Genomic DNA, 27226 nt, shown 5'->3' with positions numbered 1-27226 from the left:
CATTCATATCTAATCTTCACCGAACAAGATCACAAGAGACTCACACTGCATTCTTCTACCCGTACTATCACACTATTTAGTATTCTAGAAAATGATTTAGTATGTTCCACTACATAGTCAGCCAAATGCAGCAAGCCAGCACACTCCTCTGGCTGCTCTGACCACCACATACTTCTTGTTTTTACTTTTAATTTCTTGTTACATACTGCAATCGATACATGAAGGTCACAGTTTGAGGTATGATGTTATGACAAAGCAGTATGTTCTAATCATATGCATGCATGCAACAGTACGTACTTGGTCGGCTGGTGTATTACAGTTAACAGTGCAAAGAAAAAGTCTGTGGTTTTGATAGCAGCCTCAGTAATGTGAGACTTGGGCCACCTACAGACAAACTGCCAGCGGGAGTAATAATCATGCCTCATTGTGGTCGGGGTTTGTTTCATAGCCTCTCTTTACTCTGTCGTCGTCCACAACGATTACAAAGCAGAGGCTCTGATTTATTTTTAGGTTACGCTGAAACTAACATCCCACACATCCATACACTCAACCAGATGGGAGCAATCAATCCTGAGCTTCAAATGTCCCAATTAGAAGGTTGTTGGAACTGGATCAGTGAGTCTACGATGATGAAGATCAAACAGGAAGATCAGGAGCGATTCAGTTCAAGGGTAACAATAACTCTGAGAGAAGTCTAAACATCTGAGTCATTCTCTGTTATCCTTTCACATTAATGGAGGGACAGGAGAGATGAAGCAGTGAGTGGGAGGTAAAACAAGATCCGCTCATCCATAATTTTTTGGAAAAAGATTGTTTTAACACTCCTTTTTGTCCTGTTTCAGAGGTGATTTTTAAAAAAAATGTCTTTCACTTTCAATTATTCAGGCGAGAGAATTCTTCCTTTTTATGCAGTCCTGTCCCACATTCACACAGAGGAGCTGCTAATTTTAACCACCATCTTCACTTCAATAAACATTTGTCTTTTACTTCCTAAGCAAAGATTTTTCCAGCTGCTTCAGGAATTCAAACCGTTATAACCTTATTTCACTAACTTAAAGGGCACTGGCTGCTCCATTTTAAACACTTGTATCTGATCATTGTTGATATCTGACTGAATGATGTTTGTATTCAAGGAAATGATACTGATTGAGGTCAACATTTACAGATTTCAGATTTCTGTTTGAGACAAACTTTGATTTGGCCCCTGAATATAAAACTGAAAAATATCTCACACTCCTTCATGATGTAACGTCTGGGATCGTCCATCTCTACTCACCTCTTTCAGGAATGTTCTCTGTGTCTCGTCATCAAAGCGAATCAACTCCTTCATCACCATCACCTCCCCGGTCTCCCTGTGGGTCACCTGTTCCAAGACAGACAAATCAAGTTGAGCAACAAGTTGGGAGACATGAAGTATGCTAGCGTGGGAAACAGAAACTCCAGAACGTATCATAACCACAGACATTTAACCTCCTGCCTCCACACTTCTCTAGATTCAATGCTGCCATCTTGTGGATATTGTAGGTACAGTTAGTGTAGATGCAAGCACAGGCTGGTATGAAGACGTGCTAACAGTGTCTGACCTTGATGGCCTGTCCGAAGCAGCCCTTCCCCAGCACCTCGCCATGGATGAGGTCAGATGGCCGGAAGATGCGGTGCGTTCGGTTGGACACAACGCGGAGCGACTCCGATCGATTTATGTCCTTCCTCTGGGAGATGGGGGATGCTGCGTTGCTGGAGCCTGGTGATTTATCGATGCTGTAGCTCCGCCTGGAGGGAGAAAGGGGAGAGAGACAGGAAGAGAAAGAGGAAAAGAAATGAGGAGGATACAGCATTGGAGGGGGTCAAGAGGAGAAAAGCAGGGTACTTTATTACTGTCTGCTGCTGAAATAAGAAATGTTTACATGTAAATGGTCATTTTTGTTTAGGGTGCATACTATATATCTTAAAAGGAGGGCAGGAAGAAACTCATAATTACACTAAAACCCTTTTTTTTCTCGTTGCTAACCTGTCTTATAACCTAACAGAATGCAAGGATTTTTTGGGAACTAGATTTTGGCATTTGTGAGAAATGTGAAAGACTGGAAAGAACGAGCCTAAAAACCTAAAATGACGTCTGCTATCCATGAAATATTGACAGTGTCATATTCATTTGAACCTCTTACATATACACGTAAAGTAGCAGAGGAAAATAGTAATCAAAGTATATGTGGTAAAAGTGCCAGAACATCTGTGCCTACAAGATCCATCACAGCATAAAAATCCCTAAAACTTTAAAATGAGCATCGCCACATATGTAAGTTTCTTACGTGATCATGCGGGATTTCAGGCTGCTGATGTCGGGGTGGGGGGGTGTGGTGATGGGCAGGATGGGGCTGGGGCCCTCTGACAGCGGGGTGGACAAGGGGCCGTCCGTCTGCTCCTCGGCCTCTGAGGAACCTCCCTCCTGCCCCTGACTGTGAGGGTCGTGCTCGATGGTGAGCTGCAGCAGCCGGCTCGTCTCCTGGATCAGCAGGTCGATCTGGAGAGAAAGACGGAGTTCAGGTGGGCGATGAGTTCACTGTTTCCATTATTTTGTCCAAATTAGCTGTCGACATGTTTTATATATATATATATATATATATATATATATATATATATATATATATATATATATATATATATATATATATATATTCTATTTTGTTCACTAGCTCTTTCAAGTATTATTCAGGAAAGCTCTAAAATAAATGTTAGTGCTGTTCTCTCCTCCACCACAGGACAATAAAAAGAAATGCATTTGCATATTTACAGTAAAGTACAATACTTCAGTAACAATGTGTTGGGTGCAGTGTAGTGAATACCTCATCCAGTGGAACATTGTGAATAGGTGTCCCATTAATCTCAAGGATCCGATCTCCAACATGAATGGAGTTTTTCACATCTGGACTGATGCAGTCCGTGTCCACCCTGAATGAAGAAGAACAATAAGCAGAAGAAATTATAAAGAGGTCTTTGAATACCTTTCTGCACACAGTGAAATGTTTCGCCTCGACACAGACCTGAGATCTGATAAAGTCTCAGCTCATTTGAATAACAGAGACTCAGATTTCTTTCTCTTCCCACTCTATTACACGTTTTAAATGAGCTTCATCCATCACACTGTCCTCCATTTTTCATCTACCCTTCTTCATCCTTCGTCCTCCACCATACTGACCTCTCCTTGTGTTTGTGCATACTATACATACATGAGGACAAAAAACTCACTGTGAGACTCTGACGGTGGGTCCATGTTCAGGACTGTAGCAGTTGGTCGGGCTGAGCGGCTGGTCGATGGCTACAGAGAAACCTCGCCCCCTGCGTCCGTTGTTGCCCTCGGCGGAGGCCGGGATTGACACAAGGGTGACGGTGTGAGGGATCCGTGAGCACGGCGAGTCTGGCAGCGACACTGGGGTGACGATGGTCTGATAGTAACAGTGACCGCTGGAGGCAGAGAAGGGAGAAGTTATTAAAAATATCCTGTGAGGTTTCAGGCCCTACAAACATCCATGCAGTCATAAGAGAAACGTCAAGTTCTCATTACATCAGTCTTCACAGCATCACATGTTGTTGACTGGATGTTTCTCTATCTGGCTTTGGGAAAATACTGTGCTGTCATTGTTTCAGATTTGAGGGTCAGCGTGACCTCTGATAAGTTCAACAAACAACACCAATTTTCTTTAAAATATGAAGAATGTTGAGAACCTAAAGAAAACTCGTGAAACAGCTTTGAAATGATTCAAAACAAAAAAACAAACCCCCCTTGTTTTACTCATTTATGCTTCACTTCTATCCAATGTGAAATTAAACTGATGACTTTTTCGCCTGCGGTCACCTGAGTTGGCTCGGGCTAATCTCTCAGTAAATATGATGATCTGAGACAATCACAGTGTCATCATCCACTTCCACTCCCAGAGGAGGACAAAGGCTGCTCTGTATCTCTGCGTAATGCAGCTTGTTTCACATTGAACTCTCTGTTTTTGAAGCCTGAGGCTTACGACAGTCACATTAAAGAAACAGTTCATCCAAAAATGAAAATTCAGTCATTATCTACACGGCCCCATGCAGATGGAAAGTCAGAGGAAGTTTTTTAGTCCACAAAATGTGTCTGGAGCTTGACAGCAAATCACTGCTGCAGCATTCTCCGGGACAACTGAAGTAGATGGGGACTTGTCCGGTGTAATCCAAGTCTCAAGTAGCCCAGAGACCCCAAATTGATTTGTAAAGACGTTATTTACACCCTGTGTCTGGTTGTGAACCGACCACAGATGGCGTCTGAGCTAATGCTTTTAGTTTAGCAGCTACAGCGAAGATTTCAGCTTAAAAGGGGTGAAAATTAAGTCTTTTTTAAAAATCCAGGATCTCTGGGCTTCTGGAGACTTGGGTTACACCAGACAAGATGTAAGGAGCTATTTTATCTTTTTTTCTCAGCTACTTCAGTTGTTTAGGAGAATGCCTCAAAAATGTTTTGCCGTGAAGCTCCAGAAATGTTGTTTGGGCAACGAAACTTCACCTGACTTTCCATTAGTCTCAGCTGGTTCCATTGAGTAGATGTCTGAATTTTCATTTTTTGGATCCCTTTAACACAATTCACATGTCAAGAGCAACCAGAACCTGAAACAGATACAATAAGACTTCTGAGAGTTGAACGATTTTCATTTGCAGTTTTACTGCTCGAGCCATTAAAACGGAGACTGTTGGAGCTGTTAATCTATTAATACAAATCTTCCCTTCTGAATCCACTACGTCTTGAACATCTATGTCAGCTTAAAAAAAAAAAGGCACCAAATTTCAAACCGTGAGCTCAAACATTTGCAATAAAACTGTGGTTTCTGTCAATTTCCACCTTGTGTTGAGTCGGCTGTCACCACAGTTGGCAATAGTGTCGACCACATTCCCAAAATAAGCCGCATGAATTTAAGATTTCGTCAATCAATTGTAGCTTCTTCATTTCTTTGTGGCTTTGGTTTCACTTCAAAGGGAATTTCAAGCGGATTCTGTCTGCTACAGAAGAGGGAATTATAAAAACTAACGATAAAGAATTAATAGTTTGGCAAATATCCATACTACAAACTGCACAACATGAGTCCAATTAATGTGAGATGTCTGTGACAGGCCTGACGTCTCACATTGGGTGTCTACTAATAATGCGCTTGAGGCTCACCAGTAGAGTTTGGATCTCTCCACCAGAGCGTATGTGTCTCCATCACCGATGAACGCCCTGCAGTTCAGACAGGTGAAGCATTCTGGGTGATATTTCTGTTCCCCTGCGACCTGTTAGAGAAATAAAAAGACATGTTTAAATAAAATTCTGCCCTCCTGTGTGCTGTTAAAATCTGACAGACGTGGATGTCGAAGGGGTTGTTCTCTGATCTCTCGTTCAGGGGGTAGAAATTCTCGACAGTGTTTTTGATGTGACCAGAGCAGCAGGCAACACGAGGCTTTAATAACTGGTCCGAGAAGTAGGGCGAGGTCTGGTCACCGAAGAGAGCCGGGAGATTGGATTTGCTGCTGCCAGATCCCCCCTCCAGAGCTTAGGGCAGTTTTGCAAACAAGAGAAGGGAATTGAGTTATGGCCAAAAAAACAGAGCGGGCAATGAGGCAGATTAATCACACTGGCAGATCTGAGGAGGATGCTGCCGCTGGAGGTTTCCACTCTGGGTGTTTGGGAAAAACCCAAACACTTACAATTATCAAATAAATCACAGAAAAATGAAACCTCGCAACCTTTCCCTTTCTACTGCTGCTCATTAAACCTGTTTGTCCTTGCTTGTTGTCGCTCTGATCGACTGAGAAATCGATAAAAGGTGGCTAACACCTCTACATATCAACATCGACCCCTTTTAACTCCTTCAGGTAATTTAGCAGCCATCGATGCAAACGACCCTCCCACTCACATACCTAACGACTTTTATGATTAAACATGAGCCACCATGTTAAGCACGAAAGGTCGAGTTTCACCGGAGCCGTCCGCTCCCCTGAGGCTGTGCTTGTGGTTGCATTTTGTGCAATGAGTGGCAGAAAATTCGGAGGGGAGTGGGCCCCCTGACAGCACTTTTCAACTGCAATTATCTGCAATGCAAATTCAGTGTGTACGAGGCGTGAGGAGGGGCGATGCATGGAGGTGAGCTGAACAAAGACCAATCAATTACACGCACAGGAAAAGCAGGGAAATTGAAGAATTTTGTTATTTAAAGAGAAAGAGATTTGCATAAGATTTACTTTATAAGCCACATTTAGAAGATTAACAATACATAATTCAGAGATGTCGAGGTCATAGAAGTTCACAAATGTTACTTGTAAAATTCAGGTTTCATAAATCAAACAAAGATAACCCCGGGGGCAAAGTGGGAGCTCATGAATGCAGCCTCAATGCTGCCTTAAAATGAACCAGAAACCTACTAATTCTCCAGAGAGGAATAAAACTGAAACTGAGACAAAAAGGAAGAAAATGTGAAGATCAAAGAATCAATAAACTCAATGCATGCAGCCATATGTCTGCTGCCCCACCCTCCTCAGAGAGCAGCAGTGAAACCACGAGCGCACACAAACAGATAAACACATGCTGACTGCCTTCGGGCTGAAACACACGGTACAAGTATATTAATTATCTGCTTTTTAACTCATTCATCTGAGAAGCTCCTTCCAGCTACATAAACGGAAAACATGCGACCACTTTGCTTTGATACAAGGGATAAGATAACTTCTTGACTTTCGTGTATTTTCCAAAGAAATGGGTTTCTATTCTGTTGTTTAGTGGTCACGCTGACAACAAAACATCAGTGAGAGAGAGTGAGAGGAGAAAACAGAGATGTAATGGCTTTGTAATGGACAAGGGAAGGAGGCAGCCGTAGGGGCCTATTGACCAACTTAATTTATTTAGCTGTCCTCCATGCACCCTCATAAAAAGGAGACATAAACAATTACCGTCGGACATTGACAGTGAGTGTAAACACAAGGCATCAAAAAAACTAAAGTATGAAAGAGGGATGAGAATCTCAGAATACCGTGGAACAGAGACGTCATTTTACAGCTAAAGGACACATTGATCATAATTTTTAGCATCACATTTGTCTGAGGATAGCTGTGAATTTTCTCTCTTTATGTGTGATTGTGTGTGCAGCCCACAAACGGGAAAGACAGGAAAAAGAGGACAGCTGGACAGAGATGAAAAGGGTGCGTGGCTCTGCACAACCTGACACTGTGGGCTGCCATTTGCTTGTCATGCAGGCATGACACACACACACACACACACACACACACCCATATGCGCACACCCTCTTTAAAACCACATCAGACAGGCGACAGCTGCTGCCCTCACATTTAGGACATGCTTCCTCTCCAAAGCATGGGTACAGGGACAGACAGGAAAAAGGAATTCTTAATAAATCGTCACTGTGTGATATCAAACCGTGTGACTGCTTGACGAACAGACCGATTAAAGAAACATCACATGTATTAACACATCACTGGTTCCACTTTTTATCTTCACTTGACACAGACGCTGTGTGTTCCTGCGTCTTCAAGCCTCTCAGAGTGTTACAGCATGTATTATTTGTGCGTTAGCTCATCGTTCTTGTGAGTGTGTGACTGTGCCCGTCATGAAGCCTTGCGGCCTCTTCTAGTGACCACAAACCAAACCATGTGCAAATGTCTCCCTGGGGGAAGGGTGAAGGGTGGCTCGAGCTGCAGCACAATGTTCAGTTACCGTGTGTGACGGAGACCTCGGTCACATAGTTAACTTGAGAAACAGTTCACTGTGTGTTAGGGATAACTAATAGACACGTCTCAGCTGTTAAAGACAATACATCTGTAGTGCCCTTCAATAGAAAATAACCATCTCTATATCAATTTCTGCATCCAAGTTTACTCCACAAGTCATGTTCCAGATTAAACGTGTCATTGAAATCTGACTTAAAATCATCCCAGTTTACATCAGTAAACACGTGTTGGGCAAAACATTTCAATATCTGATATAATAGCTTTTACTCTTCGCTCTAAATTTGTCACATTAGTAAGCTAACGTTTGTATTGTCAGTCAGTTAGTTAGCTAGCTTGGCTTCTTTTCTCTTGTTTCTTACTCCCGTAATTGTCTTGTAACCCCTTCAGGGTTCCTGACTAAAAGGTAAGGTAGCCTTGTCTTAGTCTTCTATTTGGAGATTGAGTGATAACACTGATGGTGGTGCATCATTACACTTTGGACTGGTGCTGTCTCTGGCTTTAGCTCCTGAACGAGGCAACAGGAGAAAATGTGCTAAATTGAGTTAGAAGTCTCCTTCTGACAAATTTCTTGCAACACATTAGTGCAAGCAAGGAGTTATCACTGCTGGGAAAAACTGCAGGCGACGGTCAGCCACAGAAACTGTCAGCTTGGTGTCTAAACTTTATTTGCTTTTAATGATTTACATGTGTGACCTTAAGTTGGCTGTGGAATGTGAACACACCTTTTTTAGCCATTTGGAGGAATTTATGACGCTCTAAAGCTCTTAGCGACACTAAACAGCTAAGAACCATGTTGACAGTCAGTCAGGGATTCTTAACAACTCTTTCAGGCCGTCAGTCATCCGTGTTGACTTTTCCAGAGCCGATGTCGGGGTTATCACTTCTCTGGACAGGGCAGTTAGTTTGCTATCTATGTCACATTTAATGTGAAATGTTTGGATTTGAGAAGTGACAACCAGATGACGCAAAAGAAAACTTCAAGTCATAAATAAAAAGGGTCAAAACTTTAAATAGCATAGTTGATAAAATATCTCAGTCTCTCACTTCTACTATTAGTTGCTATTTTTATTTGTCATATTACAAAATCAGTTATTAGTTCCTTTTTACGCCCGCATGACCGTGCCTAGACATTACAGGTTTTCCCCTGTGACATTTTCCAATTTCCTCACATCATTTCATCCTGGTAGATTATATTTGGTAGTGAAGTTAAAAAATCTCCATCTCATCTGTAAAAGTAACAAGGAAGATTCAAAATTTGGGGTTTCTAAGATTTCTAAATCATCTAGATCAGATTAAAAATGATCCATGTCGGAGTAAGTGAACAAAACTTCCAACCCTTCAAAATGTACATCTTGCAGTTTTTCTTAACCCTCCATTTTGTCTTGTTTAACACCGAGGATGGAGGCAGCAACTAACTACTACTTTCGTTATTAATATTCTGCAGATTACTTGCATGACTAACAGTCCAAAAACCCCAAAGTCTTCATTTACTGTCAGCATGTTTTTTGCGATTAATTTTCTTTCAATCGACTATGTGAAAGGGAGCAATATTTATCAGGTATGACTTGAAATCTAAAAGTAGATGCGTGTTGGTTCATTCATGTGTTTATGTGCAGGAGGACCTCATCATGAACCTCTACAAGTCCCACATAAACACTAGTTGGACCTTCTGACTTCACTCCGCTCCGGCTAAATGTAGACGGATGACCTCATCACAACAGTGCTGAAGGTGCTCCTGACTGCCCTCATCCAAATTATGAGGGATCTGGCTCTGCTTAACCTCATGTTTGATGTAATGAACTTCTACTCCAAACTCAGCAACACAGTCCATATGTGAGTGAGCTCCCAGAATGAACACATTACAGAAGAATTGTGTTTATCAAGTGACCTCACGCGGATGTTTGGAGGAAACACTAGAAACAACACGTGCAGGAGGGATCTGATATTCCCCGCGGAGAGAGAGAAAGAAAGGGGTCAGATCGCAAAAATGTGTCATAGAAGAAAAAGAGCAGAAAATATGATCAAGATGTTTCACACGGCTGCTGGAGTGGAAACAAAGTCAAAGGAAGACATGATGCTGATTCCCTTTTAGACTCTCTACAGTTGACATCATTTAAGCAAACACAATTAGACTGAAAGCCTGAGAGAGAGGACAGAAGCCCACATTGATGCCTTCTGAATGGAAACCCCCCCTTCAGCTACAAACAGTACAGTGCCACAGTAGACACACAGGCCTCAGCTTTAGAAACGCTCTTAATGTTTTCAGCTCCTTCCCTCTTCTGTGTAAGTCTCACATCCACTGTGGTTCACACACAGTGTGGCCTGCAAGTAGGTGGTAAATAAAAATAACACGGCGCAGTGACACAGTTATTCGACATGACAACTGTTGTCCAGCTCTGAACGCGTGCACACTTTTAAATCCCACTTTTATCAGAGGATGAATGCTCTCTAAAAATAGCTCACGTGCCATGGCTCATCAGTTTTTCATGACTAGAAAAGAAAAAACTGGAGCGCCGCGGAGGAAAAATGGAGCAGATCTGTAATTGCACAGCAATAACACTGACCCAGTTTACAACAAACAGCGGCATACAGCTTCAGTTTTAGAATTTAAAAAGATGAAGCTGGAAAGAGTGTGCAGAGGCAACCGGCAAACCATCTCAACCAGCCACTTGAGACTGTCTGCCTCTCTGCCTCCTCGCCGGCTCCTGTCCAACTGTACATCACCCATCAGACCCAGTAACCCTCAGCAGCAGCCTCACCTTCTTATCTCTTTTCCACAGCCTGAGACAGCAGAAGCTCCAGAAAAACAGGTCTCCCACCATGTCAGCGAGAGCTGGCGGATCTCCTCGCTGGTCTAGTTCATTCTACTACCCACTGTCACAACACAACACTGGCAGCGGCCAAGCCGGCCGGAGAGAGAGACGGAGCTACAGGGGGAGGGAGGAGGGAGAGAGAGAGGGAGCAGCCCACGCCTCTGCAGCTGAGCTCATCTCTGAATCAATGTCACTCCTCCCGGCTCTCCCCCCTCCCACCCTTGCCTTCCTCTTCACTATGACCTCATCGTTTCCTGTTTGGCCCCGCCCACCCCCCCTTGCACACGCGCCACCCGGCTGCTTCAACCACTCACACACACACACACACACACACACACCCCTCCACCCGCCACCCCCTGGTGTCTTCAGTAAATTCCTCTTCTTGTCCGCCTCTGCTCTCTTGCTGCCCCGGTTCCTGCAATCACATTTCGAAACCAGTGAAAACCAGCATAGTGACAGTTACAGGTTTGTTTTCATGTGGGGGAAAAATGTTCCTCATTCGCTTTGTTGTTTATGTCAGGTGTTGAATTTCATGTGCTGTTTTATGTTTGAGTATATAGGAGACAAAATAATACAGTTACACTACACTGTAGCAAATGGCTTTGTTTACAGTGAAGTGTGTGTGCTTACTTGATGACTGATTAGTCTAATAAACGTCCTTATTAGAGCTGCAAAATGATGATTTTCAGCATCCGTCAGTCCATCAATAATTTTTGCAATTAACTGATTGTTAGGTCAATAAAGACGTCTGCAAGCTCATAGTGATGCCTGCAAATAGACTGCACAAAAATAAAAACTCAAGTGATATAAAACCAGACAAAAAACAGCATTTTTTTCTCTTTGAGAAGGTGAACACAAAAGATGTGTGATACTAGAACTGTTGACCATAAATTTACTATAAATCAACTAACTAAATTATTATCATCATTTGTTATTTGTTCGATTATGTTCAGCACTTCTCCTGATTTTAGTTGAAAGTGAAACTATCTGAATGAGACACGGTTATGGTAACTGACTGAGGTTCTTCTAAAATTAATTTAAAAAAGTGTGTCACTTCTTTTTGGGCCATTTCACCCCAAAATCAAAAATACATATTTCCCTCTTACCTGTAATTTTTCAATTTTCCTTTCTATTGCATCTTTTATGGATGAAAAGGTTTTAAACAATAATGGTGTCCTCCTTGGCCGAGCTTTGACATTACCTAGCTAAGTTAGCTTAACTAGCTAACCTCTCATCCATTAGTGGATGCTCACTTCCTTCTGCATCGTGATAAAGTTAGCGGTTGTAATTCAGAAGAAAGAAAATGACAACAAGGGCCATCATTCTGGAAAGAGACGATGCTGAGTTTTTAAAAAGTATTATTTTGGCGTTCTGAGCACCACAAGTCATCGAGAATCGATATATTTAGAGGGCAGACATCTATACGGCTGATATCTCCAAAACTCAGACCAAATCAATCTCGATGGACAAATAACAAGAAAAAAATATGTATTTTTTATCTTGAAATATGTCTCTTTAAAACTGCTTGACTGACCAACTGCCTTGTTTGAAATTTAGTTGACTGCCTGATTTCACCCAAGACACAGTCGTTCAGTCACATGTAGACTAAAAGTGATGTTATTGTCTTTCTTTAAATGAAGCGAACAGATCACATCACACTGCACTGAGCATAAATTAAGACATACTAGGCTTGTGTGATCTTTATTAATAGCATTCAGCCGACCTATTCTCCCTGTCCCGTCCTGTCTCTCCAATTGTTCTCCTTCTCTGCCACATATAATCTCTCTTCATGGGTTTATCTTGCTGCTGTGTCACTCTTTCTACCACCCTCATCTCTCTATAGCTCCGTATCTCACTTTGTTCGTGTCCCTGACATGTCCTGCATGCCAAGTGTCGCTCCCTTCCCTCACTACAAGCCAGTGCTAGAGGGACATCTGAGTGGGCAGATATTAATAGACGGCCAGATGCCCTCTCCTCTGCCTGTTCGTATGCTAAGCAGTGGAGACAGACTCTAAAGAGAGGTGGCTGCTCCAGAGAAACAAACACCATCATGAACTTTACACCTTTAAACAACATCTGTCCGATGTTCAGTGATTTCCTGCATTACCCAATGTGTCTTATGTGCTGAAACACAGTTCATGTAAAGGGTAAGAGCAGAAAAAAGTTAAGTTTTTTAAGTTGGGAATAAGCTTCAACTGTGTCTTTCGCTTGGAGCCAATATACGAACTCTCGCTGTATAATTTATGAAAACGGTAAAAAATAGCAGTCCCAAAATAGTCTGAAAATACGTTTCTCATCTGTAATCCTGAGTCTGTCTCTAGGCAGCTGATCATTTGTACAGTAGGTGCCATTATAAATTTAAATCATCTACATCTATTTCAGTCGTCTATACAAATGCTGTGGAGGATTTATTTAAGCTGTGAAATGCTGCTGGACTGTGGATTTCATAGTGAAGGACTCAAAGTCCAAAGGATGTGACCTTATGCACATTACAAGAGTATTTTTCTGCTCTGCTAACAGAGAGGAACAGCAGCTAACGTTAGTTTAGCAACTGAGTCTGCTAATATAAATTAAAACAACCTGCTTCTGCAGAAATCCCACAGATCCCGTTTGAATTTGTTCACTGTTGATCTCCATTTTTGGTCTCAAGCAGTGTCTGAAAGAAAGAAATGTCTTTAGCTACTAAATGCTCCACAATGTTCATCAGCTAACTGTGTCCCTCACCTTGTTGCGCAGATAGTGGACTGAGGTTTTAGATCTGTTTTTACTTAAAACAACTTCATGTTCCAGCCAAAAATGAGGATTTAAAAGGCAATGAGAGTGAATTAAACTGTAGAAGTCAATCTCTCTCTCTCTAGTTCTTCATTCATCACAACAAGCAAGACCTTTTACATCAGAAGTCATGTGATATATTCTTAATATAAGAATATTTACCATAGCCGCTTTAACATTATCCCCTAATTGTTGCTTTTGGTCTGTTTAGCAACAGTAACAGAGCCTAGTTTCAAAGCCTCATATGTTATTCTGATACCAACAGTGACGTCATGTTAAGTGATATTAGTCAAACCTGCCCGCAGTCAGCTCAGAACTGAAAACCAACCTGCCCACAGTCGTGCCACAGGGGGGAGTTTCCTCTCTGCAAAGAGGAAAATGCTAAACACATTTCAAAAACTCTTAGTATTTTTGAATGCAAATAGAAACATCATGATTTTATACATCATACTGTGAGAAGAAGATCCACTTCTTTCAGCTACACCCTTCTGTACTGTATTTGAACTTTCTGAGGCGTTTTCATGAAAGAAAACCATCATTTATAGTAAATATAATGCAAAACAAGTTCCTACAGAGTGACAGAGCTGTGTTCAGCGTCACTAATGAGATCAGCCTGTTGCTAAGATAACAATGTCCCAACCTGAACAGCAACAACATCTGAACAGATAATGTTTCCCAACACTTATTACACATGTGTCTGTCTTCACTTAGAGGCAAAATAATCATCAGGCATTTTACAGAAACAACTAGCAGATTCCTGCTCAACCACTGAGCTACCTCACAACAGTGGGAGGTGATAAAGTCACTGTAGATCTGGGACTTTCCACCGGACTGGTCGCCAACACAAGATATCTCCATTTCTCAATACTAACCACATACGTATTACGTAGGTAGTATACTATGTAGACCCCTCCAATGATTTCCATGATTGTGTTTTTCTCATTGCCTTTTTGTTTCATGTATCAGTTGTAAGAAAATATATATTTCTTGTGTGAACAGAAGATCTAAATATATCTATCACACTGAAACAGAAAACAAAAGTAATCAAGACGTCACAAGGGGAGAGACACAGCGCAAGATGTAATATGCAGAACATGTGATTTGAATTTCATAGGGGCAGATATGTGGCCAAAAGAAAACCCCTAAAAGACTCGTAAGCACTTGTGGTTTCAGGGAAACTTCTTGGATTTCACCTTCAAAAGTCTCAGCATATCATGCAATCCCAGAAACAAAGAAAGGGAAAAGAAACAAAGAAAAGTCCCAAGATAAGGATTTCTTGTAAACACTAACGTGATGAATATAAACAGAACACTAAATTGATTAAATAACAGGACCTGATGGTGAAACAGCAAGAGGTTTACACAACAAAATCAAGGACATGTGGAATGACCAGTATAAGAATGATTCATCGTTTACAGTCCTTGGAAAGAACTTCTTTTAGCGGAAACCTTCATGTTCAACCAACACTGATGCTGCTTTAGTTGACTCTTAACTCAGGGTTTCTTTTTGGAATTCAGACCACCGATCCTGTTGTGCTTTCTTACCTTTTAAGCAAGCTTAATCAATGCCAGGGCTTTCTGTACCAATAAAACCAAGTCAGTGGCCCAACATGACTGAACTGATACATAACTGGTGGCAAAAATACAGAATGCAAAATTGCGCAAGAATCTGTGTTGAATGTGAATCATTTCCTCACTCCCTGATGTATCGTCGGATGTTTTGCTTGAAGTTAAAGCTACAGGCGACCAAATTAAACACTGTTACCTTCAATAAAATGAGTGTAGCTGTTTCTGATGCTATCATAACAAGGCCTTGTTTTGCCATGTGTCAAATGTCTACCAATATAATTACAAACCAGTTCATCTGTTGCTGTTCCTTTTTCAGTCAATCTTAAACCCTGTCGAAATTCAAGCCTTGACCCACGGCCACGGGAATGAATCATTAAAGTCTTGTTGGTAAATATCAAACTCATGTTCACAGAGTGTTGTGGCAAAGATAAGGCAATGGTGGAGACAAACAGTGAAACCAGAAGCTTCTCCAAAAATCTAAGTGACCCAGGTCGATGCCTGGCCATGCTCCGATCAGCTGGCTGTGAGCCCTGAGTTGTTTGCAGAAAGGCTGACTGATTCTAAACTGGATGAGGAGACAACTGAGATCGCTGCACATTCATCTGCCACAGGATGTCGGATAGATGGAGAGAAAGAGGGCTGGTGGGAGAGAAGATTGGTTATGTCAGATAACTCAGTATTCAGCACATACATCAGTCTCAGCGAGGGTAGTAAATAACTGAGTAACTTCCTCTGGCGAATTACTGCTCGTTGAGTCAAGGCTGAAGGTGCTGACAGGAGCACAAGCTGGAGCTGCAGATACACACCTGCTCACACCCAAACACACACTCACACTGTGAGAACACAGACAGTACCCATAATATGATACTATAGCCTAAGACATCCTATTCAGTTAAGACAATGACCCTTTCTCATCAGCTGTGGCAACAAACAAATCTATGCAAAAGACATTTCATAGATGTTCACTGAAAAGCAACCAAGCTGACTTGAGTTTTGGGCTCACTCTTGAGCAATGAGAAAATTACAACGATCAACTTGTCCCGAGTTTTTTTTTTTTTTTTTTTTTTTTTAAGTGATTCATGGAGAAAGAGGAGCTTGAGCCAAAAATGGCAGAAAAAGAAAGAAGAATATCACAATCTAGTTTGCGGGTTGTGACTGCGTTTGGCCAGATCACCCGACTACATTCCAGTAAACTATGAAACCAAACAATCAGCAGTGGTAATACACATCACCTCTTTGGCAGAATTAAAAGGGCTTTTGTCAAAGTGCAAACTTGAAGTGTGTATGGTGGGCATCACTGTCCGGAGTGATGAAATCCAATGAAACGCAAACACAGCTCAGCATTGTTTCTGTCTGGCTGACCATCAGTTTTATCTTCTGTCTGCAGACTCTGACTCATCGCTGCATCATGAAGCTCGATATGTTTTCACTGACTGTGACAGCTGCTTTTTTAAGGTGCGCTGGCATCAGTGAATTATAAAAATAGGACTGTGTGTTCTTCTAATCTGCACAGAGTGACTGTGCATGACTGGAGTCCAGTCTTCTCCATCCTCCTGGGTGTGGCACTGATGTAGCAAACCTTGGTCTGCAAGTCTGCACGGTAATACAATTTCTCCGGCCATCTTGGCAACTGAAGCCTCTCAAATTTACTAAAGTGTAACTCCAGAGACAGTCAATCACAGCCTTTGCACTGTAAGAGGAGCAATAAACCAGAGAAGGAGAAAGAAGAGGAGACACCTAATTCACTTTAGAGTCTCCTACATGTTTCATTACTGAGATTGCGCTGCAAAGGGCAGGCTGTCAGGAGGCATGATAAAACACACACACACACCACACGCACACACACATACTCTCAGGGATGCATAGAGCAGTCGAGCCATGAATGATTTCTGTTCACCGTGGCCATGACACATGACCTGCTGGAAGCGGCTGGCTGCTGAACCTGACCTGGAGGCAAACGTGTCAAAGAAGATACTTTATGTGCAACGAATGAACACAGCATTTTATTTAAACCAGCCAACAACAGTCAGTAATTAATGGTTTAGTCAATAATCTGGGTTTTAGGTGGCTTTAATGGCAGTTTATCGCCTCAAATGGAAACTAAATACAAAACCCATTTTTCGTCATTAACATAATCTAAAGGGAAATTTAAATACTATAATAATATTTAGTCTAAAATTATACCCAAATGTGGAAGTTAAATACTGTGTGTGCAATTTAGATACAACTTATTCTAAATTAAATCCCACTTCAAAAAGCACCGACTAATGACGCGCTCTGAAATGCAGATGATTTTTTTGGTGTTTTTAATTTTTCCATCATATAAGCCTCACACTAAGTAGACAGGCGGTAGTTTTCCAAAATACGAGCGTCACATAGTGGCACACACAGCTGACATAGTTTTCATATCGCCTGCTGCCGGAGCTGATAATTTTAATTTTACCTCACTGAGTGAACACGACAAGGATTACCAGAAGCAACTTTACCAGTGATGACTGAGCAGGGAGGACAATGTACCTCATAAATCCTGCTGTTGTTGAACACTGAACGTGCACACTGGCACAGTCTTATTTTTAATATAATACCGGATGCTTTCTCACTTTTTATCTATTTATTTCTTTTTTCTATATTTTGAGCTGCATGTCAGTGTTGACAGTCTTTGATGGGGTGTGAATTCCCCCATCAAGTCTCAAACTTGTTTGTATATCAGATAGTTCAATCAAGATATTGACCACACGCTGACCACATTTCTAAATACATCCACCAGCTTAAACAAATGTTCTTGTACCTTTATCAGGTGATGAAACTGTATGTAAAGAGTCCAGCTTAAAAAAATAAATAAAAGGAGCCAAAAGTTAACAATACTTCATGTTGCATATTTGTATGTTTTAATGGTGTTCTTATCATGATTCTGGGTTTCACTTTAAGTGTTTCCTGTTTTATTTTGTGGGTTTTATCCTCATCCGACTTTGTGATTTACACTTATTTTCTTTTTCCTTTTCCCTATTCAACTGTGTTTCATTAGTTAATAGGTCATTGTGTATTTAGTCCATGTATGTTCCTTCACTGTTCTTGTCCTTGTGTCAGTCCTGCATTCTCCTCATCAGTTCCCCAGTCCTTTGTCATTCCCAGTCGCTTATAATTATTTGTGTTGGTCTACTACTTTCTGTTTGCACCTCCAGTAAATTTAGGGTCGCCTTTTTCTAGTGACCTTGCTGTCTCTTGCCCTGTGTAAAGAAATAAAGGTGCTGTGCTATGTGAGGTGTATGTTCTTTTGCTGAACTTTGGGAAAGCCAAAGAAAACATTTCATTGATTCACATTATCTAAATTGCAACATGTCAACAGAGTTCATTTGAAGCTGGCAGATCACCAAAGATGCACAAACAATAGACTGCTGCCCAATGTAATTTACTTTGTACCTGCATTTGTGCTGCTGTTGGCCTTTGCTACAGCAGGAAAATAACATATAAAGGCCACATATTTTATTACCCTGACATACAGTATTAATCAGTTTCTTGAAGCTTTGAATGTGTGTGATTCCATCACTAATCAACAAATAGACACTGCCCTTCTTTTGATGCCGTTATCTTGTCTTTTCCATAATGCAGCAGCACTTATCCGCAGAGGTCCAGTCTATTTATCTGCTTTCCGGAGCTGTGACCACATCTATTCTGCACATGAACCTCTCTGCTCTCCTGTGTCACAACAACAGCTCCAACTTTCACCGGTGGTCTGTAAAATAATCTGACAGAGCGACCAGAGGCTTCAGGGTCAGTTACAGGTCTGGCACTGGTCCTACGTGCATGTTCGACTGCTGGCTGTAAATGTATGGACTCAGGTTTGTTTGTTACCCTCTTGTATGTATGTGCGCGTCACAGGTCCAAGCTGTAACTCTATCAGCAAACAAAGCACCGGGGAATGATGAGAGATGAGACTCAGCGGATGGATCCTCTTACCATGATGAGGCCGGTGGTGATGGGGTCGTTGCAGCCATGGCATAGCTCTCCGTACTTGGCCCAGTAGTCCTTCTTGCAGAAGAGCCGTCCATCTTTTTCATAATACCAGTGTGACAGCGAGGCGCTGCACTCACAACACCTGATAGAGGAAGAGACGGAAATAGATTCATGACCAGTGGAGCAATTAATCAACACCTTTTTAATGGAGCATTTGAAGATTAAATGATTTATTTTTGATTGAGGTGAACATGAGTGACGTACAAATTCAGACATGCCAGCAGAAACAAGAGAGAACGTCAGAAATATGCAAATTATGCACGATTCATCATGATCCACACATGCCATTAATCACTGATTCTGTTGACTGTCAAACATAGTGAACACCTATCTTAGATATTCACAGACATACAGTTCAATCAATACATTCAATGTAGAATAATACAATAATAAAAGCAACCCCCACCATCCTTATATTTTTCAACCTGGAACCTGAAACATTCTTTATAAACAATCTAAAACAATTAATTGATAAAGAAAACTTTCAATTATCCTTTTAGATGAATTTAAACTAATATTAACATTTATTTTCAGCACATTTGAGCAGAAAAAGCAGAAAAATAGTGCTCAACCTCATCAGTACATCACAGAATCAGCAGGCTAGACCTCCAGGTCAAAGAAGCTGTTTTTATGTTGACAGTACATTATGTTTTACTGCACTCTGTAAAAGTACTTTAACCCTCCTAATGACAACCTGCAGGGCCCCAAATGATAGTTGTCATGGTGGTAATAAGTGCCTTTGTGGATCTATCATTCACCAACCCAACCTTAGGTGGAACAGACAAATGAGATCACAGCAAAACACAACACTATGACTGGACCTGAGACAACACAGTAACATTGCAGTCAACTACAACAACATGCATGTCAGTGCAGAGTGCACATATTAAAAAAGTCAGCCTCATGGACACCTTATAAACATTTCATGAGGAATTCTGTATCTGCTGTGGGACTAAAGAAAGCTCTGTCTTAATTTTGATACATTATCATTTGAGTCGATCAAACATTTCACTTTAAGAAGCAACACTTATTGGCCTGAAAACTGGTAAAGAGAAGGAAAACGTTGTGTTACATCATTGTCTTCGCCTGGTGTCTCAAAATGGCGGACACAATGGGACCAGCTATCTCCCTTAAAAGTTGAATATGTACGATTTTAGCGGAAAAGATGCAACAGTTAATTATCAACAGAGTGTGAAGGAAGAGCAGTTTTGATGTTATGACGTCTATGTATTGTGTTAAAGAGATATCTACTAAGTTAGCGGGCTAATGAGCTAGCCCCTGAGTTTCCAGGTCCAAAGCTTTTGTGCGAGTTTTGTAAACACCAACACTCTCCTGTTTCTGCATGGCTAACTGAGCTAACTAGTTTAGCAGTAGTTAGCTGCTACACCAGCAATACTCTTCATCAACCAGTGTCAAGCAATATCAGGGGTTGAACTTGGATTAAAAGAGGATTTGGCATTGCAAAATGATAGAAAGCTCTAAAGTGCTGAGGCCACATGACCAGGATACCTCATGATGTGAGTTTCAACAGTCTGGTCATTTTCCGTCACAGTAACTGAACCCAGTAAAGAGAAGCAGCTTCTTAAAGCTTGCTAACAACCCCTCTTTAAATAATGTGGGACAAACACAGCACTGTCTCTATGACTCAGCAGGTGTTGAAATGCCATTAACAAACAACAATGTCTAACACTTGTGCAGTATCTGTGCTAACATTAGCAAGCTAGGCTAACTATCTACTGTTTTCCTAGTGACTGCTTGTCAGCCTTGCTAGTTATCTTCACTTTCAGAGTTGAATAAAAACTTAGCACCACGACAGGTCCTGACAACTATTCATTATCAATATGAGAAAAACTGTAGAGAAAAGCAATTTTATCCTCTTTTGAATGTGTATGTGAAATATGTGAATGATAGCTACAGTAAGCTTTAACTGTAGGTTTTCTTCCAAAATGTGCTCCTCACTCTTTCAGAGTTGAGCTTTAGTGTACATTTGTATTCAACTAATCTTGATTAAGACCATGCTTTAATTGCTGAATTGGCTGCACTACTTTTCGTTGGCCTACAGACAGACTGCTATCGACATGTTGATCTCTACTGCTCTGGTCCCTCCATCTGTCACCGCAGTTCAATACCAAGCTGCTCTGAAAGTCCAGAGTGACTGATAGACATCAGATGCTGAGTGAAGGATGGATGATGGAGAGTCGTAGATAGACGGAGGCGATAATATGTTGACAACGAGCCTGTGTGGAGATTCGGTGTGCAATGCAAATAGCCACACAGAAGGCTGCCTACGCTGGTTTGGTATTCAAAATAATGATTAAAAAAACAGGTGAGTACAGGTTACTTCCTGGTAGGTGATGATATAGATACAGACAGATTTCAGAAGAAAGCGGATGTTAACAATCTGATGTGACTCAGACATGACCCTGCTGAACTCACCAAGTACATTAGTGATCTCCCTATTGATTAAACAAAAGTGTCATAATAATGTGTTTGCAAACATTCTATCTTCATATATGCGTGGATGTGAAGTAGGCACATTTGCTCTGGATGTGGCTATAAATCAAAAATGTGTGCTAATCCCCCCTCGTATGGTAAAAGCATTACTGTATGTGCGTGCTCGCAGGCTTGTATGTGCATGTTTGTAATCTGTATAAATCTGTGTGTCTAACAGCCATAACTAAGTGAGCGTCTCCTCTCCTTCCCAGCGGAGCTTCCCTCCCATCAGCCAGCCGTCTGGCCTCGTCCCTGCTCAGGGCAGCTTAAGCCCAAGTCTGTTTGCTCTCAAAATATTAAACAGCCCGCATGGCTTCAGAGGCTGGAGAGGAATAATTCACTTTGTCCCTCATCTCATTACAATTTCCTGCTATTGATATTTACACAGAATTTGAGACTTCTTCCTTTTAGAGACATTGGAGAGTTCTCAGCATCAGACTCTGATTCAGTTTGACAGCTATAGATGTGCTGGTTGCTGCTCATTCTGGCAAAAACCTGCAGCCATGTCTTGTAGCTTTGGCTCATTCCAGGCTTTCATGCTCTCAGTCAGTATTTTATGATCATCCCCCCAAACATATCTCACACATTCCCCATCCAAGTTCAAACTTAAAAACTTAAAACATTAAATTAGAGGCTGACGGATAGGGACAGGTCGATGCCAATGCCAATTTTAGGGTTTAACAAAATCAGATGTCGATATATTGGCTGATACACACATATTCTTTGCAATGATTTGATGAAATCAGTGCATTGAAACAGCATCTTTTACTGATTATAACCTCAGAAAAAGGTTTATCTGGGGGAAGTCGTGCATTAGATAACATATATGCTGATATACAGTATCTATAATAGTCTAATATCGGCTCATAATATTGGTCAACAGTAAATGCTACATTGCTACTATAAGTAATATTTTCAACATTACATGAAATCGCAAAAAAAATATATTGATCACAGTGCATACTGTCAATTAAATGTGTCCACATAACTAGAGCTGATACAACAGATCAGCAACTATTTTTGATAATCAATTAACTTTACTTTTCAAGAAAAATATTTCTTGCTTCAACTTCTTGTTATTATTTGCTGATTAAAAACGTAATCTTCAATCGCAGTCTCACACTCAGCACTCTGATGTACATTTCTTTCTGTGAGGGCTTAAACCTGACTTGAATCTGTGCACTGTATTCGCTGGTCGTCATCACATGGAGACAACATGACACCTTGCTGAACATGCTTGTAGCTGGTTGGTAAAGTAACAACTGGTGAAGGTCTCATTAATAAATTCAGCAGAAGCAGCAACTCTCCATGACTTTGCCCGAGGGTCTTGCACCTCCTGCAATCCTGCACATACACGCACACACAACTACACAACTTGCAGCACAGACACACACACATACAATTTATTTATTAGACAGACAGACAGACAGACACACCCTCTCTTCCCGGCATCTGCATGCAGAGCTCCACTGCAGCTCAGCAGATTGTGGCAGAGCTGCTTCAGTATGCAGCATGTTTGGGTGAGCAGGGGGGAAGGAGGAGACCTGGAAGTGGGTCAAGGCTTTCAGGAGACGGAGCTACTCAGCTGTCTTGGCTCTCCGCTGCTCAATAACTACCTCTCACTGCGTGCACGCACACACACGCTGAAAACCCCCACTGTGGCAAAGTCATACCTGAGGAGGGTACACATGCTCCGAGGCTCAGTTCCTTCATAGTAAAACCTCTCTGAGCTGCAGAGCTGGGAGTGGCAGCAGAGTATTAAAGATATGAGTGAATACATTAGTGACTCCCAGATGGAAACGCCAAATTTCTGCCTTCAGGACAAGAGTCTTATCTCAGAGGTGGAGGAGACAGGCAGCAACGCTTAGTTATAACTCAAGACTCCCATGAATATAAAAAAATTATTCACCATGATGAAAATATCAAATGCTTTTTTTTCCACGTGTGATCACATTTGGGGTTTTTTGTGTGACTGTATTTGTGTGTGCATCGGCACTGACGACTAAGAGGATTATCAGTGTGAAAGACTTAGAGAGAGTCTTTGCCCACTCTGCTATGATGCCCCTAAAAAAATCCCCAAATCTAGCTGGATGAGAAGCTTAGCATCCGCTCTCACCTCAATGTGGAAGAAATTAAAATTACAATTTTATGCCCTTCAGCAGAGAGATCAATAACGACGCTCAAGGTCAGAGAAGAGAATGAGTAAGGGAAACCTTGAGAGAGTAAATGAAAAGACTAATATCCGACAAAAAGACAATAATACCATGATTGTATGATTTATTTAAGACACAGAGGACACACAGACGACAGAGAAAAGGCTGCACAGCACCATCAGCCATAAATATCTCCTGTGAACAAGTGAGAGGGAGCAGAGCAGATTTCAGACACCATGAAACCCAGCTGGATACCCCGAGGGTCAGGAAACAGCCAATAACAGAGGAGATGAGAACGAGGGAGTCGGGTGAGTAAATCTGCAACTGTCCCCCCACCAAGCTCTAATCCCTGACAGCATTATATAAATGTCTATGAGAGCAGTAAATTCCTTTTCCAGGTCAAAAGGAGGCAGACTTCTCCCTGGCCTCTCACCTTCTCCTGTCTGTGTTCACTAACATTTGACTCCACATGAGGATAGTTTTTCACAATCTGTAATCTGTGAAGGCTAGTTATCAAACTCTGAGAGAAAACCTGTCGTCTTTTAGGTTGGTGGTTCTCGACCTGGGGGCTGGGATCCCCCTAAGGGTCCACAAGATACTGTCAGTCTGAAGAGACTGAGATCATTTACTGGGGGTTTCAGCACAGATTCAAATTCGTGTCTATTCATGCCTGGCCAGGAAATTAAGCAATTAAGTAACAACAGTGGAGCAGAGTTGCGTCTCAGTGGACAGCTGGTAGCTTGTGAGTAGACAGCCGGGGGCAGAGCTGGAGGAATCAACACCTGGAGGCGGATACTGTTCTGATTCACAGAATAAGGAGAGCACACAGTTTACTTTGAAGCTTTTGGGATTAATAAGTAGATTCATCTTTACTGTTGCTCATCAACAAGGGTGCATGCTAGCTTATGGGTAGTGCACTGTAAATAATTCTTACTGTCTTGGGTGAATCAACATTTTGTCACGGCTCCCACTCTTTATTCGAAATTCAGAAAATCGTTCAAATGTGGGGTGAAAAGTTTGTATTTGAGCTGTAACGGCCTGTCTGAAATGTACAGTCCGTAAGACGTTGAACATTTGCTTATGAGTATTTGACAAAACGTGGCATACGCTAACATAAACAAATTAATTGGACACTTCTGACTGGATGATGGCACTTGATGAAAAGTCACAGTGATTAAGATTCATCCTCTGGGGATCATGAATGTCAGTAAAATACCTTTTACAAATCCATTCAGTAGCTGTTGAGAAAGTCAACACATCTCTCCTCTAACATTTCTTTAATCATGATGATAAGCTAAATGATAAGGTAGTTCAACTTCTTCAAAAAATGTTCAAATAAAAAAAAATTTTCCTCAACATGTTTTATCAGGCGATAAGGGGCCGAAGGTGAAAAAGAAAAACACAAAACTAAACAAAGAAAATAAAATCCGGATTACAGTTACATATGTAAAGTTAGTGGACATTTAAATGAGAAATAAATGTGAAAGTGTGTTTGTGCATGTATAGGTTTAGATAATGTTAGATAAATCATGGTACACCAGGTGAAATATCCATGTCCTGCTCTGCTGTAATTCACATTTATTATTCCCAATGTGATTATCTCATTGGATGGTTTCATGATGTAATATGTTTTTGAATGACTGTGCCTCTATCTATCATGCTGGCAGTCTGAACTGGGTCAATACCTAACATGATTAATTTGCCCCTGGTTGATATGAATGAGCTGAAGCAGAATGAGAAAAACATCAGGCCTGAATGAATGAATGGAATTAGATTCCCAGAAGGACGGAGGAACTGAAAAGGATGAAAATGTAAATATACTGAACAAGAAATGATGACTCACAGGTGGCTGAACTGAGTCTGATCTGCATTAACGTACTGTATGTAACCATTCAGAAAATATAATAGATACACAGAAACACAACAAAGCACTACAGTATATCATTCCTTTTTATCCATTTGTTTTTAAACTATTTAATTGACTCATGGTTTCAGTCATATTTAAAACATATTATTAACTTGCAAACTAAGGATTTGCTGCTTTTTCTTTGTCTTATGTGACATATATAAATATCTTTCATACTGTTAGTCGAGATGGACAGAAAGCAGAAAAAAATTGATTGATCAACAATAAAAATAATCAGTATGTGGGGATCTTCAACAGTTGACTGCCTATCACATTTAATTATACATTACACGCACAGGGAAATGGCAGGCATGGAAATATACAATTCATTATTAATGAGGGCAAAATGTTTCCATTAATTCAGTTGTGTGTTGTGTTGAAGCTGAGCTGACATGCAGAGCGCTGCGGTTTTACATGTCAGCTGTGTCTCAAATATGAATCTGCCCTGCAGCTGCTCGGCTAAAATGTTCCTGAGATGATGCACCGTTTTTATTTTCTGCCACATGTATCTATGCTGAAGTACACATCAGAAGTAGGATTGCAACTGTCAAACATCATAATCTGGGGCCAACCCCACAACACAATGTTGGTCAGACAAAGAATTTAAAGACGTTGCGAGACTATGATGAGCATTTTTCTGTTACATTTTATGAACTGCAAGATTAGTCAATTAATCATGAAAATAACATACATTTTTTGGGATTAATCCACTAATCAAAATGTCCAAAAAAGAAAAGAAAGCAGTAAATCCTCACACTTGGGAAGCTGGAAAGAGGGAATATTTGGAGACAATTATTTACCTTTCATTACTGATAATTATTTTGTTAATCAACTCACCAATTACTTGACTTATCTAAATAAAGGAGTATGTGTGTACCTGCGATATGCAAAAACGCAGCTCTTGTATTTGTGCGACTCTCTTTAAGATGAGCCCTTGAACACGTCGCAGTGAGGAAAACAAAGAAAAATGAGAATTTACTCGGACTCCCACACAAACCCTGCAGACCATCCAGCTCCTGGTCAGCATCTTATGTTGGGTGTGTGTGCGGCCGTGTATGTGTTCATGTAGCCACAGGTCATTAAATGACGCGTGGGCTGACACTGCTACAGGAAGCTAGGGCAGTCAAAAGGAAACAGCCTGTGTGTGTTCTGGTGGAGGTGTGAGCAGGTTTATTACTAACTGACAGATGCAAAGCTGAAAGATTTACGAGTAGCCACACCTCTGAAACACACACACACACACACACATGCACACACACACACACACGTGCACACACTTACATGCACGTGTGTGTCCTCATTAATTATTAACTCTTCCAGCATTTGCGTCAAACTCAGACGGACATCCATCTCCACTCCATCTGCAAAGACAGCAGAAACGCTTTCGAGTGCTTTCGATCAATAAACGGACAGACCGGTCTGCTCGGCCCTGAAGTAAAATCTGAGAAACTGGACAATAAACGTCGAGCGTATCGAGGCTGAAACAAATGTGTCTCCCGCAGGAAAAAACAAAGTGCTCAGCTGTCGTTAGTGTACTTGCAGGCTAAGCTGAAATCCTAACTGACAAAGAGAAAATACTACCTCTGGGAAAGAGATGAGGGGCACACACACACACACACACACACACACACACACACAGTGAAAGTCGAGCTGAGGAAATGGCAGACATGTCTGGGGGAGACCCCTCTCTTCCCCCCTCACAGGACAGGAGACATAAATAGAAGGAGATTCCTGGTCCAGTGCCAGGATTTACACAGCTGAATTTTC

At 41.3% G+C, this 27226-nt stretch overlaps 1 protein-coding gene across 3 annotated transcripts in view; it reads right to left on the bottom strand.

The window, feature by feature from the left end:
* The window catches only part of limk1a (LIM domain kinase 1a), a 51819-nt gene that overhangs the window by 7518 nt on the left and 17075 nt on the right, over positions 1-27226 (bottom strand). For 2 of the 3 annotated variants that reach the window (XM_037073863.1, XM_037073870.1), the window contains exons 3-9: positions 18851-18989; positions 5183-5292; positions 3247-3462; positions 2844-2949; positions 2310-2521; positions 1584-1770; positions 1277-1363 (exon numbers count right to left, since the gene is read on the bottom strand). In XM_037073863.1, coding sequence (XP_036929758.1) covers positions 1277-1363; positions 1584-1770; positions 2310-2521; positions 2844-2949; positions 3247-3462; positions 5183-5292; positions 18851-18989 — 1057 coding nt within the window. Of the gene's footprint in view, positions 1-1276; positions 1364-1583; positions 1771-2309; positions 2522-2843; positions 2950-3246; positions 3463-5182; positions 5293-10499; positions 10741-18850; positions 18990-27226 lie in introns of those variants that run through there. The other variant, XM_037073876.1, reaches the window with a different exon arrangement.

Source organism: Acanthopagrus latus, chromosome 2, assembly GCF_904848185.1.
Source record: "Acanthopagrus latus isolate v.2019 chromosome 2, fAcaLat1.1, whole genome shotgun sequence".
Classification (NCBI taxonomy): domain Eukaryota; kingdom Metazoa; phylum Chordata; class Actinopteri; order Spariformes; family Sparidae; genus Acanthopagrus; species Acanthopagrus latus.
Note: the sequence above shows the minus strand (reverse complement) of the source record. Positions and strands in the feature narration are given on the sequence as shown.